Below are 16553 nucleotides of genomic sequence, written 5' to 3'. Positions count from 1 at the left end.
ACGAGAAGGCTGAGGTACTCAACTTTTTCGCCTCGGTCTTCAATGGCAACCTGTCTTCCCACACCTCTCAAGCAGATGGATGACAGGATGGGGACTGGGGCAGGCAAGTGTCCCTCCCATTGCATGCAAAGATCAGGTTCATGAACACCTGAGGAACCCCAGGAAGTCTGTGGTATCCCAGATTCCTGAGAGAGTTTGCTGATGTAATTCCTAAACCACGCTACATGGTATTTGAAAAGTTGGCAGTGAGGAGAGATCCCAGGTGAGAGGAAAAAGGGAAACATTGTACGCATGTGTAAAAAGGGCAGAAAGGAGGAGCCTGGGAACTACGAACCTGTCAGCCTCACCTCTGTGCCTGGGAAGATGATGGAACAGACCTCCCAGAAGCTCACAGGGAGGTGATTCAGGACAGCCAGCACAGCTTCAGCAAAGGGCAAGTCCTGCCTGACCAACCTGGTGGCTTTCTATGATGGAGTGACTCCTTCCTCCCTGGGAAAGGCTGAGGATGTAATTTATATGTAATGCTTTTGAGATATAAGGTTTTTCACAGTACCACACAACACCTTTCTCTCCAAACTGGAGAGTGATGGATTTGATGGATTAGGAATTGGTTGGACAGTTGCATCAAGAGGGGTAAAGATCAACAGCTCAGAGTCCCAGTGGCCATCAGTGAGCAGTGGTGCCTCTCAGGGTTCTGTACTGGGACTAGTGTTATTTAATGTCTTCATTAATGACACAGATGAAGAGATCAAGTGCACCCTCAGCAAGTTTGCAGATAACACCAAGCTGAGTGGTGCTCTTCAGGCACCTGAAGGATGTGATGCCAGCCATAGGGATCTGGACAGACTGAAAAGTGGGCACATGGGAATCTCATTAGGCTTAACAAGACCAAGTGCAAGGTGCTGCACCTGGGTTGGGGCAACCCCTGGTATCAACACAAGCTGAGGGATGAAGGGATCAATAGCAGTCCTGCTGACAAGGATTTGGGAATGCAGGTGGACAAGAGGCTGGACACAACCCAGCAACGTGTGCTCAGCCCAGAACATCAGTTGTATCCTGGGCTGCATCCAAAGCAGTGTGGGCAGCAGGATGAAAGAGGGAATTCTGCCCCTTTGCTTTGCTCTGGTGAGACCCCACCTGCAGTGCTGCATCCAGCTCTGGGGTCCTCTGCACAAAAAGGCCGATTGCAGCAAGTCCAGAGGAGGCCACCAAAATGATTAAAGGGACGGAGCACCTCTCCTTACACGGAAAGGCTGAGAGAACTGGGATTGCTCAGTCTGGAAAAGAGAAGGCTTCAAGGTGATTTAATTGTGGCCTTCCAGCACCTGAAGGGAACATACGAGAGAGGCTATTTACAAGAACATGTAGCGACAGGACAAGGGTTTCAAACTGAGACCAGGTTTAGCTTAGATATTAGGAAGAAATTCTTTACTGTGAGGGTGGTGAGGCACTGGAACAAGTTATCCAGAGCAGTTGTGGATGGCTCATCTCTTGAAGTATTTAAGGCATGGAGCTCTAAGCAGCCTGGTCTAGTGGGAGGTATCCCTAGCCACACCAGACGGTTTGATCTTTAAGGTCTCTTCCAATTCAAGTCTTTCTATGATGCTAATAACAAACCCAAATGTACACACGAGACAATGGTCCCTGACTCTGAAAGTTCAGTCTTATAAGCAGATTAAAAATGGACGTAGACAGAACAGTGGAGACTACACTGAAAGACTACATATTACTGATCATATACAAAAAGTAAGCAGTATTTCTTGCAGCCTTAAATAGGAGTATTAGGAAGAAATAATTTTAAAATCAAATGAGACTGTGAATCTGAGTGACATAAAAATCAGAATAAAATGACTGACAATGGATTAAGGATGACATAGATTAAAAGCCACGTTTTAAAGTGAGATTTTGAAAACTCACTATGAATTCAAGAACAATTTTTAAGTTTGTGCCAGAAGAACATGAATGTGGAGAAAAAAGGAAGCTCTACAAGACTCTGGAAGAAAGTGATTGAGTTACCAAAAGCTACTCAAAAGCATGGTATTCCAGGATAAAGGGAAGAAAAGCACAAGCAAACTTCAATGAGCCCCATAGGAAAAGCATAAAGTAATGAACAACAGCCTCTGAAGAATACAGTGGAAAGCAAGGAGGTAATCAAAAGACACAGGCAGAAAACAAAAGTGGAACAACACTTCAAAAGCAGCACAGCTGATAGTGACAATGTTGTCGACAGAAAAATGGAAAATTAGGTCCTGGATCTGAACCTTAACTGAGAAAAGATCACTATAAACACTGATTACAATTGCAGTAGAGCACAACTGAAGCCACAGTGGAGGACAAGAACCCCAGACAATGCACTCAAAGAACTTTGAGATGAAAAAAGGAAAAGGAAATTAAGAGGTAGTTGCAAAGGCAAGAGAGGCAACAAGCATACTGTACACCTTTAAAAAAAACCAAAAAACCCCAATTATTTTTACTAGCATTATGAGGGAAAAGACAGGGGAGTTGAGCAACTGATAGAGGGAAAGAGGTAGAGGAAAAGAACACAAAGTTCAAGGGAGATAAGGAGATGTTTTTCTAAGGTGCCATAAGGGCAGATGAAATGGTTAAGAAGAAGAGGCAAAAAATGTTTTACTTGTAAGGAGGAGATGATTGTAGGTAGAAGAAAGTGATAAAGGATAAGCCAAAGCATATTCAAACTGAAAGTCATAAAGATTCCACGCAGAGAAAGAACTAGATGCCAAACGACATGCAAAACTGACATTAAAATGTGGATAAAGGGCTGATATTATTTAACAAGTTTGATTAGAGCCTCTCAGCACAGCACGTTTTAGCACAGCTGGGCTTATGTCCTTTGCACAGGGACACAAAAAGGATCACTGGAGGATAACTCAAGTGGTTCAAGAACTTGTAAAGAGGGTATTGGGAAAACCAGTGAAAGCCTAAGTGAAAGACAGCCTACACACAGTAAAAAGGGAAAATCAGGCTGGAGAGATACAAATTCAAAATATTGGTGAACTACCAGACAAATGAAAGCACGGCTGCATTGCGAGTAGAATCCAAACGGTAGTGGAGAACCTGAAACCAACCTTGCAATTATAAGAGATAAGAAATTCATCAGTTGCATCCGAACAAGCATACAGGCATAGCTCAATGAAAACCAAATGAAATTAACTGACTATGTTTAATGAGAGACTAGAAACAAGAATGCAAGCCAAATCAAGTTAGGGCAAAGAAGCATGTAATTACTGTCAAAGAACAGTTGAGTGAAAATTTAGAACAAGCCAGGAATCAAACTTGAAGAGAAAAAGCTCATGGGGAGGAAACAAGCATACTCTATGTAACAATACAGAGGAAAGAAAATAAAAACTGGATCCCAACACTGTTTAGAAAAGGAAGAACCTGAAGGCAACAGGAAAAGTAGTTTTATGCCTCTTCCATGGTCTGACCCATGACAAAGAACAATACAAAGAAGATAACCATAAAAAAAGGGATGCAGGATACTGATGATGGCAAAGCAAGGCACATAACTGTGGTTTTAAAGCAGCAGCTTCTGCCTCAGGAAATCAAGAACAGTGAGTTGTGTCCATCCACAACCAGGCAGTTGTGAATGAAGTTTTTCCTTTGTCCCTGCTTTAATTTTACCTATTTTTTCTCACTCATTGTATACTCACACTCTGGAGAAAGTCAATTATCAATATAATTTCATGATATCATATCATGAATGCTGCATTCATCAATACTAAACCCACACATATTTCACTCAATGGTTACAGACCTTTGTGCAATTCTGCTCTATCCACCTTATCTTGTAAGGACTGCAGATTCTCCTACAGTTGTGTAATAGGTATTACAGTGCAGAGTAACTCACACTGGAAGGAGTCCCTGCTGAAAGCAGAGCCAACTTTGAAGGTAGACCCACCTTCAGATGTAAAGCTGTTTAGGGCTTTGCCCAGAACCAAATTTTTCATCTCCAAAACCAATTCCACAGCTTTTCTGTCATTTCCTCTCCCTCAACCGAATGTCTGACTAACCTCGCTGATTTTTTTTGCCTAATTGAACTGGAATTTTCTTTGCTGCAATTTGTGTCTGCTACCACTTGTCCTTTCACTCTGCCTCCAAGAAGAGCCCCAGAGAACATTAAATATATAACAGAATAGAAGAAGAAAGGGCAAAGAGATCACTACAGTTATGAGAAAGCCTTTGGACATCTAGAACTTTTACTAGGTAATAACCTAGCTTTTTGATGTCCAAAAAATCTTATCTAGTTAGGTGTGGCAGAGATCTAAATGAGGCCAAATGGACATCACTAGAAGAAAAAGATAAAACATGGTTGTTTAAGACATGAGAGAAGAATAAGGAAAAACAGTATTCCAAATGCCATATATTTGTTAATGAAAGAGAATAATTTTGTACAGCAAGGTTAGGTACTCACCATCTCTCTTGCAATCTCCACAGCTTCCTGCAGCCCATAGAGCCTGCCACAGACCAGGTAGATCCCATTGGCCCAGAGAATACAACCCTCATGGACCCAAAATTCATTGCTGTCAAGAGGTAGTTCAGGAATTTGTAACTCCAGCTCAGTGCCACCTTCTGAAGTGGGCATAGATGGTTTTGAGTCCAAAGGAGTCTTTTCACCACCACTGCCACCATCAGTGGTTGCTTTTTTACAAGAAGCTCCCCTTGAAAGTGACCGAGAGGCTCCGCTACAGTCCTCAGAGCGGTGCCGCCTCTTAAAGCGGGGATGAGCAGCCAGGCTTCTTTGCTCCTTCTGTTGTTGCTGTTCCTCCTCCTCTTCAGTATCTGTCTTGGAACCATTAGAAGCACTTTTGTGCCGTACCTTGACTTTACTCTGCATTTCTGTGGCCCTCTTTGGAGGTGGATTCTTGGGCAAGGTAGCTGCGTAATCCTGGGGGTAGAAAGGACCAAAGAGGTCACCCATGTTACGATAGCTGGCCCATTTGCCACACAGGCAGCAAACCAGATGCCCCAAGACAGAAGACTCCGTTACTACAGGGCCTTGCAGCATGAAAGTTGAGGTGGGCAGCACTTTGCTCTCCGCATTGCTAGGAGGGGGTGTTGAAGACCTCTGTCCTTTCCGACCCCTCACCAATTTGTTCTGCTCCTCTTCCTCCGCATTTATGATTGTGCACACAGCGCCTAATTCACACTTGTTTACCACATGAATATAAGGGAAAAAGGACTTATTCTTGGAGTCAGTTTTATCTACAGACTGGGTAGCATATTTAAGCTTGATCTCTGGTTCTTGAGGCTCCACGATTGGAGCAGCCCGTCTAGGCTTGCGCTTCCGTGGCTGTGCTGCAGGTTTTCGCCTCTCCCTCCTTTGCCTCTTGGGCTTTGGCTCACCAGCACCCACCCCTTCTGCAGGCTGCGATGGTGCTGGTGGGGGAGGTGGGGGCACAGGCAGCTGCTGCTGTTGCTGCTGCTGCTGCTTCTTCTGCTTGTTCACACTCCCAATTGGCCTCCCTTTTTTCTTTCCAGAGGGGAAATATCCCTTTGGAGGGAAACCATCTGGCTTGGGTGAAATGTTTGTCACATCTCCATCTTTTTCCTCAGATTTTGGATTTGGTTCAGAAATGAACACACTGGAAGGGGAAATCGTTTTTGAGTCAGAAAAGGTCAGAGTTCCAGCTCCACTTACAGATCCATCAGACCTTCCCTGACCACCTGACTTCTGAGAAGGTGGTGGTGCTGCACTGGGTCCTGCTCCTTCTTTGCCAATACTGGCAGTTTCGGGGACCTCTTTTTTGTTTTTATCATCCTCACTGCTTTGCCACTCTTCTGAAGATCTTGGAACAGCTTTTTCACCAGTTGTATCCTGGTTTGCTGGCCCCACTTGATCTGACATCTCTCCTTTCCTCTTCTCAGCCTCTGGTCCATGTCCAGCCACATTTCCTCCTTCAGGTCCACTCTTGAGGGACAGGATGTCATCAAGAGTGACAGTATCTGGACCAGTTTCAGCACTGTTGGTAGAAACACTTCTCCTAATATTGGGAGATGTAATTTTTTGAACAATAGCTTCCAGTTTTAATCCTCGCCCCTTTCTTGGGGGCAATATTTTGGTCTTCGCTGGGCTTGTGAGGGAAACAGCAGGACAATTCCTATTATCCGGACTGGGCAGGTCCTTGAAGGAATCTCCCTTTGCAAGTGACTTGCCAGCATCTTGGCTTTGAGATGAATGGGCATAGGAGTTGTATGTTTTATCGGCTCCTTCTTTTACTGAAGCCATCAGTCGCCCTTTATCTTCACCGCCACTGTTCTTCATATCATGTGGCTGTCTTTTGGTAGGGATAGGAGAGATGAAAGAACGGACCCTTCTCCTCATGATTAATGGGTTTTGAGGAGACTGGTCTTCCTGGCCAGGGAGCCTAAGCATAGCATTACTAGGCTTGGGCAAATCTGTAGATTCCTCTCGTCGATGCCCATCGCTTTCTGGAGGGCAAAATCTTTTTTGGTTGGCTGCTCCAAGAGGGCCGCTGCTTTTGGCAGGAGAAGTTTGCCGAGAGAGGTCCCAACCAGATTCATGGTGCTGTAACTTCTGGTTGCCGTGTTTCAGTTCGGTGCATTTGCTCTGAGTACTGTCACTCCCCATGACACAGCGCCCAGCTTCCTGACTTCCAGTATCATGGTAAGAGCTACCTTGAAGGTACATCATTCCATCCTTGTCATTTTTTAAGGGACTCCTTACTCTTTCTAGAAACTGCTGTTGTCTTGGGCTCTTCCTTGCTCCTTCCTGCCTGTGCTGAGCTGCAGCAATCACACCCTGAGCAGCGCTGCTTGCCCAATCTTTGTACTCTTCTTGCTGTTGCTGGTATATCTGTCTCTTGTAATGATACTGGGAATTCAGACTCTGGTTGGGGTCACCAAAAGCATGAGGCCTAGCATTTGTGTGATATGCTGAAGCCAGAGATGGGCCTTCTGAATTCTGAGGGTAGACAGAATGCAAGGAACCCCTGCTAACTCTTTCAGATAGTGTCATGTGTGGGTTCATGTGATGCAGATCTGCCCCTGGGCCTCTGCTTCTGCCTGGTGACATTTTCAGCTTATCAGCAAGATCCTGATATTGAGAGGGTGATTTACCCCTTCCAGTTCTGCCAGGTCCTCGTCTCATCTGTGTCGATCTGCTGTCCTGCTGGGGCATGTAGTCTGGAGCAGCATCGGAGACTGCAGCTCCAGGGCTGGCATTGCCTCGAAAAGATTCGTGCTTGATGCCAGTGGGATGACAATGGTCTCCTGTTTTTTTATTATTGAGACTAGCTGAGCTCTTTGACTGTTCAAAATCTTCTTCCTTTATTTGCCCACTGTGAGCTTTCATCTTTGTTTCCATGGATACTAAACCACCAGGGAGTATTACTGACTGACTCAAGCCAGGGGCAAGACGTTCACTCCTTCCACTTCTGGCCTCAGGACCCATGTGCCCCATGGGGTGAGGGCCAGGATCTCTTACAAGTTGCCTTAATGGAGATATGTCACAGATCACTGATCTCCTCTCTGAGAGTGCTCCTGCCTCATGGGCACCAGACTGAGACTCCACATCAAACTTTCTAGCAATAGGGTAATCAGCTAAATTTATCTGCTTCATGTCTGGAGCTGCACTGCTAGACTTCCTATCCCAGGGACCCCAGTGAGGGCCTTCCAGGAGGGACCCCATGCTTTTGTTTAAGAGGCCTCTATTGGTCAGTTCATTGGTTTGACTAATTAAAACATTGGGCCTCATGGCTCCCTCCAAACTCCCAGCCATCCCAGAATGCTCCTGAGCATTCCTAGAATACCTTCTGTCTGGATGATGGTGGTACCCCTGTAAAACCTCCTGTAGGAGGCTAGGAAACTTCTCATTACGGCCTTTGCGCTCACCATGCCCTGGAAAATCCCCCTTTTCTTGACCAGACGGATACTGTGGAAAGCCACCAATATTTCTTTGTATACCAGATGCTATATTATCCTTGTAGCTGTATCTTAAACTGCCAGGAGACTTTGAAGATTCTGTTCTTGCAGGAAAATTTGGCCCAACAACTGCATGACCAGACTGGCTGTTCCCCTCCCCATTATGGTTAGTGTTATCGCCACTTTTGCTCCCTTTACCTCCTCCTTGAGTTTCTTGCTGTGTCCCTGCATGCCCAGCTTCTTTTGCTCCGCTAGTGCTAGCTGGTGCCTGAGAGGCTGTGGAAGCATCATCTTGTGCAGGTTTATCTTGTCCACCTGACTTTTCTACTCTTCCTGTCATGGCTTCCCGGGACACAATCACCCCAACTGCCTTTTCATTCACTTTTGGGGCATTTTCCACAGCCACCACAGCTTCCTTCCCATCAGGGGAGGTCACATCTTCCCTAGCTGCAGGACTGCTGCTGAGTTTTGATGGCTCATTCTGAGAACCTTGTGCTGGTGAGGAGTTAGGTCTCTCTAAATTACCCCCTTTGTAAGTGGTGTCTGAGCTGGTGCTCTGCCCACTCAGCTGCCTCACCCTTTCCCCATGATCCTCTGAACTACTGGAACAGCCACCATCCAGGGACTCTGCCATGGGAGACTTGAGTTGCTCCTCTGCCTGGGAGGAGCCTTCTGAGTTGGTGCAGCTGTCGGCCTTCTTGGAAGAAGATGATCTTTTGGAACTTTTTTTCTGAGGTGCCAAGGCATCCGAAAGCAACATGTGCTGGACTGTATTGGGCAGATTGGCAACTTGAGAACTTAGAGCACTCAGGCTGCTCAGTCCTGGATCTGTGAGTCTTTTTTCCTGCAGTCCTTCCAGTCCAAACCCCTTGAATCCACCCGCATGAGCATTGGGGCTTGGCATCATAGATGGTGTAGGACTAAGCTGAGGCATCATCTGCAGGATTCGGTTTCTAGAACCCATGGACATGTTGCCTTGACCACACTGGAGATTTTCTCCACCTGGCATGAGTGGAGAAGGGGTAGAGCTGCAGCTTGGAGACTGAACCACAGATGCAGCAGGAGATGGATTAGAGATTGGACTGAAGTTTTGGTGGAACTGCATTGGTGACCTTACAGGAACTTCAGTCTGGCTGTACTGTCCCACTTGACTTTGAAGAGAGAGTTTGGTGGCAGCATTTGAATACTGCATTACGTGCTGAGGTGGATGCTGCTGCTGCTGCTGCCCCTGCTGCCCACTTTGAGGCAGCTTAGACTGCTCAAAGCTTTTCATCGGTTGAGTTTGAAAGCTGTAGTTTGACTGGGTCCCATAGGCCTGTGCATTGGAACCCACAGCATGGCCTTCATACTGCGAACCAGAATTCACATTGTAGCTTCCGTCATAATTCTGTCCTGACTGGCCAAAACGCTGTGGGGAAGGGAAAGAGGAGGAGGAGGATGACGAAGGTGGCTGATAGTGTTGGCTGAACTGACCCACTCGTAACTGGTAGCCTGAAGCAGAGGAAGGCAGTGTGGATGGACGCTGCATTGGCTGCAAGTGTGAGGTGCTAGAAGCAGACTGGCTGGAAGCCTGGGGTAAAGGCTGATGAGATTGATAGATCTGCTGTCTCAGCTGCTGCACCTGCTGCTGCTGGCTAGAAGCCTGCTGCTGATACTGGGCACTCCCTGGAGAAAAAGGACCAGTATAATCCTGTTGATAGTGGGATACACCCCCAAGGGTCGAGTGCTGTGTTTGGAACTGGCCCACATGTCCCTCACTCCCATACTGACTCCCAAAGCTACTCCCTTGAGGGGGCCCATAGCTCTGTACTGGTCCAGAAGGCCTGCGCTGAGGTGGCTGCTGCCCTCCTGACACCACTGGATCTTTGTTGGCAGCCATATAGTAAAACTCTCCTGCTTCTTTTCTGAAACCTTGGTAGCTCTGATGGCCAGAGCTCTCACCAGGCATTGCTGTAGAGGCTCCTGTTGCTCCACGACGTCCACTGCCAGCACCTCCTCCAAAGCTCTGGAACATCTGGGCCTGCTGGCGGGGGCTGAACTCTTCCAGTCGGGATGAAGTATGCACTTCCTGCGGGTAGCTCTGCTGGTTTCCGTGATAACTACTTTGCTCCCGAAAGGACTGCATGCTGTTCAGCAGCAGAGCAGTAGCTCGAAAGCCCTCCTAAAGATGGAGAAAAAAAAAAAAAGGGTATAATATGTTTCCCAATTACACCAGTACCCCATTCAATTTCCCTATTTCGACAGCAATTAAAATTTAGTATTTCTCTTCTACTTCCTGGTACAAATGTTTAACCCCTCTTCTTGTGATCTGCTAACATTCTAGGTAATGCAGGCCAGTAGCCTACTACCAGTTGGCTAGTAGTAGTTGTGCATTTCCAGCATTATTGTTCCCCCATTATCATTCATAAATTGGCTGTGTTTATGTACCCCTGAAGAAAGAAACTTCCACCAGTATTTCTAATGCAAAAGAGAGCAATCCTCGCTGTCGAGCTATTCCCTGTGGCTAATACTGAGAGTAATCCAAATATTTTGCTACCATGCTTAAAGATGTGACAAGAATCCTGAAATGCTTTCAAATCACCCTTGGATTTACCACAAGAATGATATCCAAGGTCCATGTTTCACACTGGGAAAGATCTCTATAGGCAAACGTTCCAGATACAATTGACCAAAACTCAAACCAAGATAACCCAATGAAAGAATCTGTGTGAGCATGTGGAAGAACTGGCACCAGCATACTCGATGCTCAGTTCCTGAGTAATTCCAGTGACACTCCTAGGTGAAAACCAACACGAGACAACACATCGCATTTCTCCCCCCAGCCATCTGCTTTGCTTTACAGGAAGAAAAGTTGAACCAAGTTCACTCTATTTGAGCAAAACAGTCTACAACTTCATCCCTCAGGACTTTTATATTACCTTGAATGAAACATAACATAAACATTTGCCAGTCAGAATATATATTTTGGAATACTGTGTATGAGCATCTACATTTACATAATCAACTCATAAGCAAACAAACTCCAGGAAGGCTCTCCCCTGTATTTAAACATATTATTCAATATGGAGAATTATGACTCACCCTCAAGGACTGGACTATAACTGCAGAATTGCTTCGGGACCCTGGCTAGTCCCTCTATAAAAGCCTGTCACATTACTAGATGCATTAAGTAAAATAATGAACCAGCATGTGCATGTACACTGCCTTTAAAAACCAAAGCCAAACAAACTAAGGAAAAAACCAAAACCAAACAAACAAAACAAACCCCCCAAATTAACAGATGACAAAAGCATTTAATGTCTGAAACACCTTGTGGTTTTCTCTTCCTGAAAAAAACATGGATAAAGCCGCCTGGAGAGACCACTTCCTTTACAAGAATGTTAAGACAATGCTCACACTTTTCCAGGAAACAGAACCCCAACTCCTCAGATTGGAGACTTCCCAGAAGACTTGCCTGCATTATGTTTTCATATTTAGCCATGTTTTGTGTTTGCCACGTTCAGCTGAACCCACTGAGAATTAAATTCTATCTTTGCACTTAAGATTTGTTCAAGTAGATCACTAAACTCAAAAAAACCAAAAAAACCCAAAAAACAACCAGGCACACAAATGAGATGCAGGCAAGATTTGGCATCCTGTTCTTTTCCCATCTGCCTCCCAAGGTTATTTTTTTTATTAACATTTATGTTATCTACAGAAGACTAACTCTGCCACTGGAGTCTTTAATCTTCTACTATCTATGTGTGTAGGCTACAGAACACACAGGCACAAAACCACCCCACAGCACTGCATGTGTCTGCAGCCCCTCTCCTCTAATTCAAAGGCCTCTTTGTGTTGCAGCCTTGGTTCATGCAGATTGATGTACATAATAATATTACTAGAATCAAAAGGGAACTGTCAAATTGTTAATACTTCAAGTTCTGTCTCTCTTTGTCTAGGAAGTCAATTTTACTGCTGTTTTAATCTTGCATTTTGAGTGTCATAAGAGAGATCGGCTGTTCTGCTGAACTTCCACATTTTTAGCATTTTAAAGACTACATATATCACATGAATAACACTTCTATGAATGCCACACTGTGCCAATCTGTCCAGTTTAGGCTTATTATGGACAAGCTCCTCCTTTTTCTGAATCATTGCTTTTGATGTTTAATCAGTTTGAACCTCTAGCCCTATTGGAGTAGGACTAAAATTGCGATACCAAAGGCAAGCTTCTTCCTTTTTTTGTGTGATTTGCTGTTAAGGCAAAAAAAAAAACCGAGGAGGGGAAAAAAAGGAAAAAAACATACACAGAAGAAAGTTATCAAGCTGAAGGTAGGAGAACATCTACTGCAACTGGCAGATGTTAAAAGCACCTTCTCTAGATAAGCAGTTTGGGGCTCTGCAATCAGCAACATTCACGTGACATGGAGACTGCGTGCACGCCCTGGCTATCACGTGCTTGGCATCCATCCTCTTTTCATGAAAGCAACACTCCCACCCTCTCACAGGCTCAGACTCCCACAGAATCTCAGACTCAAATTTTAAACACGACTTTACCAAAGCTTACTTTGCATAGTCTGGACAAGATCTCAGGAAGTCTCTCCTGCAGTACATCAGACAAAAACTTTAATCTCTGAATTACATTCTCTGTAACTCTACTAACAGGTTTTGAAAACTGACACATTTTCAAGCTAATGTATGTTAACAATGCTGGCAAACATTCTTAAGACTTCTTCACTATTAAAAAAGAGTAATTTTAGTTATATAACGAATAGAAACAGCACAAGATCTGTAAAATGCCCTTAAGAACACAGATACAGTAAAGGTCAACCGAGGCACAAATTCTTATCCCTCATAATTTCATGCAATCATGTAACGTTTATTTAGTCCAGAAGTTACGTATGCTAACTCAAAACAGGGAGAATGTATCTTTCTCCTTCAATTTATTATCTTTCTCAATCTTGGAATTTACCCTGACAAACAAATAAGAAGTTTTCATCAGGACAATACTTGCTTTGAGTATCTCACAAGTAGCCTAACCTGAGTAACATAACCAGCAGAATAGCTGCCAAAAAGAAAAAAGGCATTTCATTAATAACAGGAGCACAAAAAGATAGGATGTGCTCTGACCCATTACATCACTTCAGACATATAGCACATTTCCTGTCATTAATGTGCTATAAATACAGAACTATTACAATTACTACTGCAATAGCCTTTCTTAATAGTAACAGCCCTGTAAAGTGCTTAGATATAAGTGCTGTGCTCTCACCAAAACCAGTGAGAATAATCCCCTGGACAAGTCTTGTTAATAAAATACATTGAGACAGATAAGGCCTTGAAAGTCTACCCCCATCCACGTGGAAAAAAAAATAATCCGTTTAATTAATTTTTTCACCGAAAGCCTTTAAAGAAAACAGTTTCAGCTGGTACACACTCCTCCTCATGCACGATCTCAAGAGGATCCTGCACCTCCTGCCAATTAGAGACCACAACACAATCATATAAAACTTCATAATGGTGCTACACATCCATAATGCCATTCCCAGCAGAAGGGACAAAGTCCTGCCCCCAAACAAGTTTAGCAGCCACAAATTACACACATTTACAACACTTGCCAGCACACACAATATGCAACGTCTCAGTTTATTCAAAGGGAAGGTAAAAGTCTGGCACAGCTTTCACTGCTCCAGTGTCACACCTACACTCTTGCTACACGTGCATGCAGCTCTCTCAGTAAGGCTGCATGACTTTATTTATAGCCTGTAGCTGTAGAGCCATCTAAGCATATCCATCTAGACACTGCAGACTACAGTCACTAGGCTAAGCAGTTTCACTCTGCTCCAACACATTCATTTCTCCCCCAACAGCCCAGTAATCAAAATTTGCATTCAACCCGGCAGGAACAAAGGAAGCACATTACAAGCTTGTGTGGCTGATAAAAAACAGCCTCACTTACAGAACCACTGCACAGAAGTCTTGAATAGGAAGAAGTAATAGGTCCTCTTACCCAAACCTCAGACTTATTTGTGAAACGTGAAGTTATTTCAAGCAGTTTACCTTCTTCATATGAACTTATTTTTAAGAGTAATGCAGATTTTCTATCTTGGGTAATAATTTGAAACAGCCTCATAGAACTTTGTTAACATAGGAGTTCCTCAAAATATGAAGCTACTGCATTGTGATCTCACTGTGGACAAGATTATCCAATGTTAGTCAACAGCACGTAAGCATCTTTCAATGGTTCCTACACGTGTATCAGTGCTCATTAGCAGAATTCATCAGTACTCCCACAGCAAGATTACTCTGTGAGATGATTATCTGCAATATACCATGCTCAGCTTTCTTTTACAGCCACATAAATCTTTAAAACTCTTTTTGTCCTGATTATCAAAGAATGGACAAATAACAGGACAGCTGCCCAGATCTCCTCACATAACACTGATGCCAACATAGTAACGCATCACTACAGACAGCTCGTAACAAGTGAACTAAAAACCAAAATACTGTGGGGCCTAATTCTTGACTATAAGCCTGTAAAGGAGCAAATGAAACCACCACCAGCTCATCCAGTAGGACATAAGTGAGGTCCTTCCGCTTCGTTAAATTTTCTTTAGATTTAGGTTGACTACTGTGATCCATCTGTGCAGAGAACTCTCAGGCAGCAGTCAAACGCAATATATCTTTAGTACTCTGTCAAAAGCCTCTCACTTCCTAGCATACTCATCAGGAAAGAAAATGCAGTTACAGGCAGGTGACAAACAGTAAGATTATATTTTCCATAGGCCAAAATGTACACAAAGAAGTTGGGAGGGTTATAGAGTGTCCAGGGTTCTGATTGAAATAGACTCGCTTGCTAAATGCTGTGCAAGTGACAGAGATATACGTAAGTTTGCAGCCATTTCTTGCCACAACTCATACAAAATGCAAAAATTACAGCAGAGAACACACAAAACCAAAATAATCTCAAAAGCAGAACATGAGTGTGAGCAATTCAGGAGTATATTTTTTAAGAAATAATGCCAGTGCTCCAAATCCAGCCAGAAATAGAGGAAAAAAGGAATTTCATGTACTGAGTACCATTTCCATTGTCAAGGCCAAGCTGCTAACCCTCATTTCTGCAGGTACAGAGTTATTACTTTCACACCTGATCAATGGCAAGTCAGCCCCCAGTGCCACAGGAAGATGAATTTAAAGATCAAACTTAAAACTGCATTTAACAAAGTAGCAAATATAACATTTCTTTTACATTTGATGCTTTTTTAAAAGAAAAGGGAGAACAATTTAGACTTGTTTTCAACATTAGGTGTGGTATAGAAGTAATACAAGAGAGCCAGCCCTTCAAACAGTTTGTCCAGGCAGTAACTACATTCACTGCTCACTTCTTTCATAAAGTCGTATTTCTGATATTATTCACCATCACACTTTTAGAGAAAACTACAGTCAGATCTGGCTCTCACCAAGCCATCACAATATATTCCGTGAAACAAACCTTACTACACCACTCAAAGCTGAAATAGGATACAGTTCATTATCACAGAGAGCGCCAGACCCTATGGAACTAGCTCAACTGAAGTAGCTTGTGAAGTATATAAAAATTAAATTAAACTCAGAATACTGCAATAATGGAAACCGAATTTTATAATTCTAAAGAATCACAGCATGTCTTACAAACCATATGTAGTGGTTACACATGCTTAAGTACCTATTAATAACACATATTAGCAACACATCTTGCAAAACAGTGGTAATACTGGTCTTGACAAAAAAAGCCAAGACACCAGAACTTAATTTTGTCCTTCGTAGTGAAAACTTCTATCAAAAAATTCCTCAAATGGGTATAGCTTGGCCAAGTGGATTGTAAGAAGGTTCCGTCATCTCACAGAGACACTATGCCTTCTTTACCAAAGTCTGTACAGCTTTTCAGAAAGTCAGTATGTATGAGCTTAAATCGAAACAATTAAGGAAATGGTTCTCACAAGAATGGGTGAGGAACAGATGAGCACGGCAGAAGGAGCACAGTGAGCTTTGTCAGTTGAGAGAGGGGAATGCTCTGGAGATTATTGTGCTAGATAAAATCTACATTCACTTATTTTTCCATATATTTCCTTAAATGACCACAGAAAAAGCCCAACTACAGTAAGCCTGAGTCAGTGTACCTTCTTACCTCACAGGGAAGATGTGAGCAGACATATTCAGAGTATTCAACTGCTATACTAAAAGGAATCATGTAAAGAAATGACAACAAAAAATAATCAAATTTTGCATGTGGCTATTACTTGGCTGCTGCTTTCTTCCCTCAAATCCAAAATATTAAAGAAAAAAACACTTGTATAATACCAAGTCAGAAATACACACTTTTTTGCATCTGCAAGTTTTCCTTACTCACTAAGTGAACAAAACTAAAATACCACCTCCAGTTAAGCTTTGCACTTTTAGTGGAGTGTACTGTTAAATTCATATTTCTAAACATGAAGAAAGAAGAAATTTCACAAGAACAGCTTCTGTTGTAAGCCAGTATTTAAGCTGTAGTACTATGAAAACAAGCACTTCTAGAAATATAACAAATCATCAAAGTTCAACAGGATTTTGGCTGATTGTATATATCTGATTTTATTATTATGCCATTGGTTCTCAGTCTCCATCAACAGCACAGATGCACTTAAATAGCT

The 16553-nt window shown here is 43.4% G+C and overlaps 1 protein-coding gene across 5 annotated transcripts in view; it reads right to left on the bottom strand.

Annotated features, from left to right (window-relative positions):
* TCF20 (transcription factor 20) overlaps window positions 1–16553 on the bottom strand; it is a 131430-nt gene that overhangs the window by 38674 nt on the left and 76203 nt on the right. For all 5 annotated transcript variants that reach the window (XM_088165230.1, XM_088165234.1, XM_088165231.1 and 2 more), the window contains one exon: window positions 4433–10063. In XM_088165230.1, the coding sequence (XP_088021356.1) occupies window positions 4433–10027 (5595 nt within the window). In that variant the 5' untranslated portion in view covers window positions 10028–10063. Of the gene's footprint in view, window positions 1–4432; window positions 10064–16553 lie in introns of those variants that run through there.

The sequence above is a fragment of the Sturnus vulgaris genome, chromosome 5, assembly GCF_052056855.1.
Source record: "Sturnus vulgaris isolate bStuVul1 chromosome 5, bStuVul1.hap1, whole genome shotgun sequence".
In the NCBI taxonomy this organism is placed as follows: domain Eukaryota; kingdom Metazoa; phylum Chordata; class Aves; order Passeriformes; family Sturnidae; genus Sturnus; species Sturnus vulgaris.
This window is presented reverse-complemented; position numbering and strand designations above follow the sequence as displayed.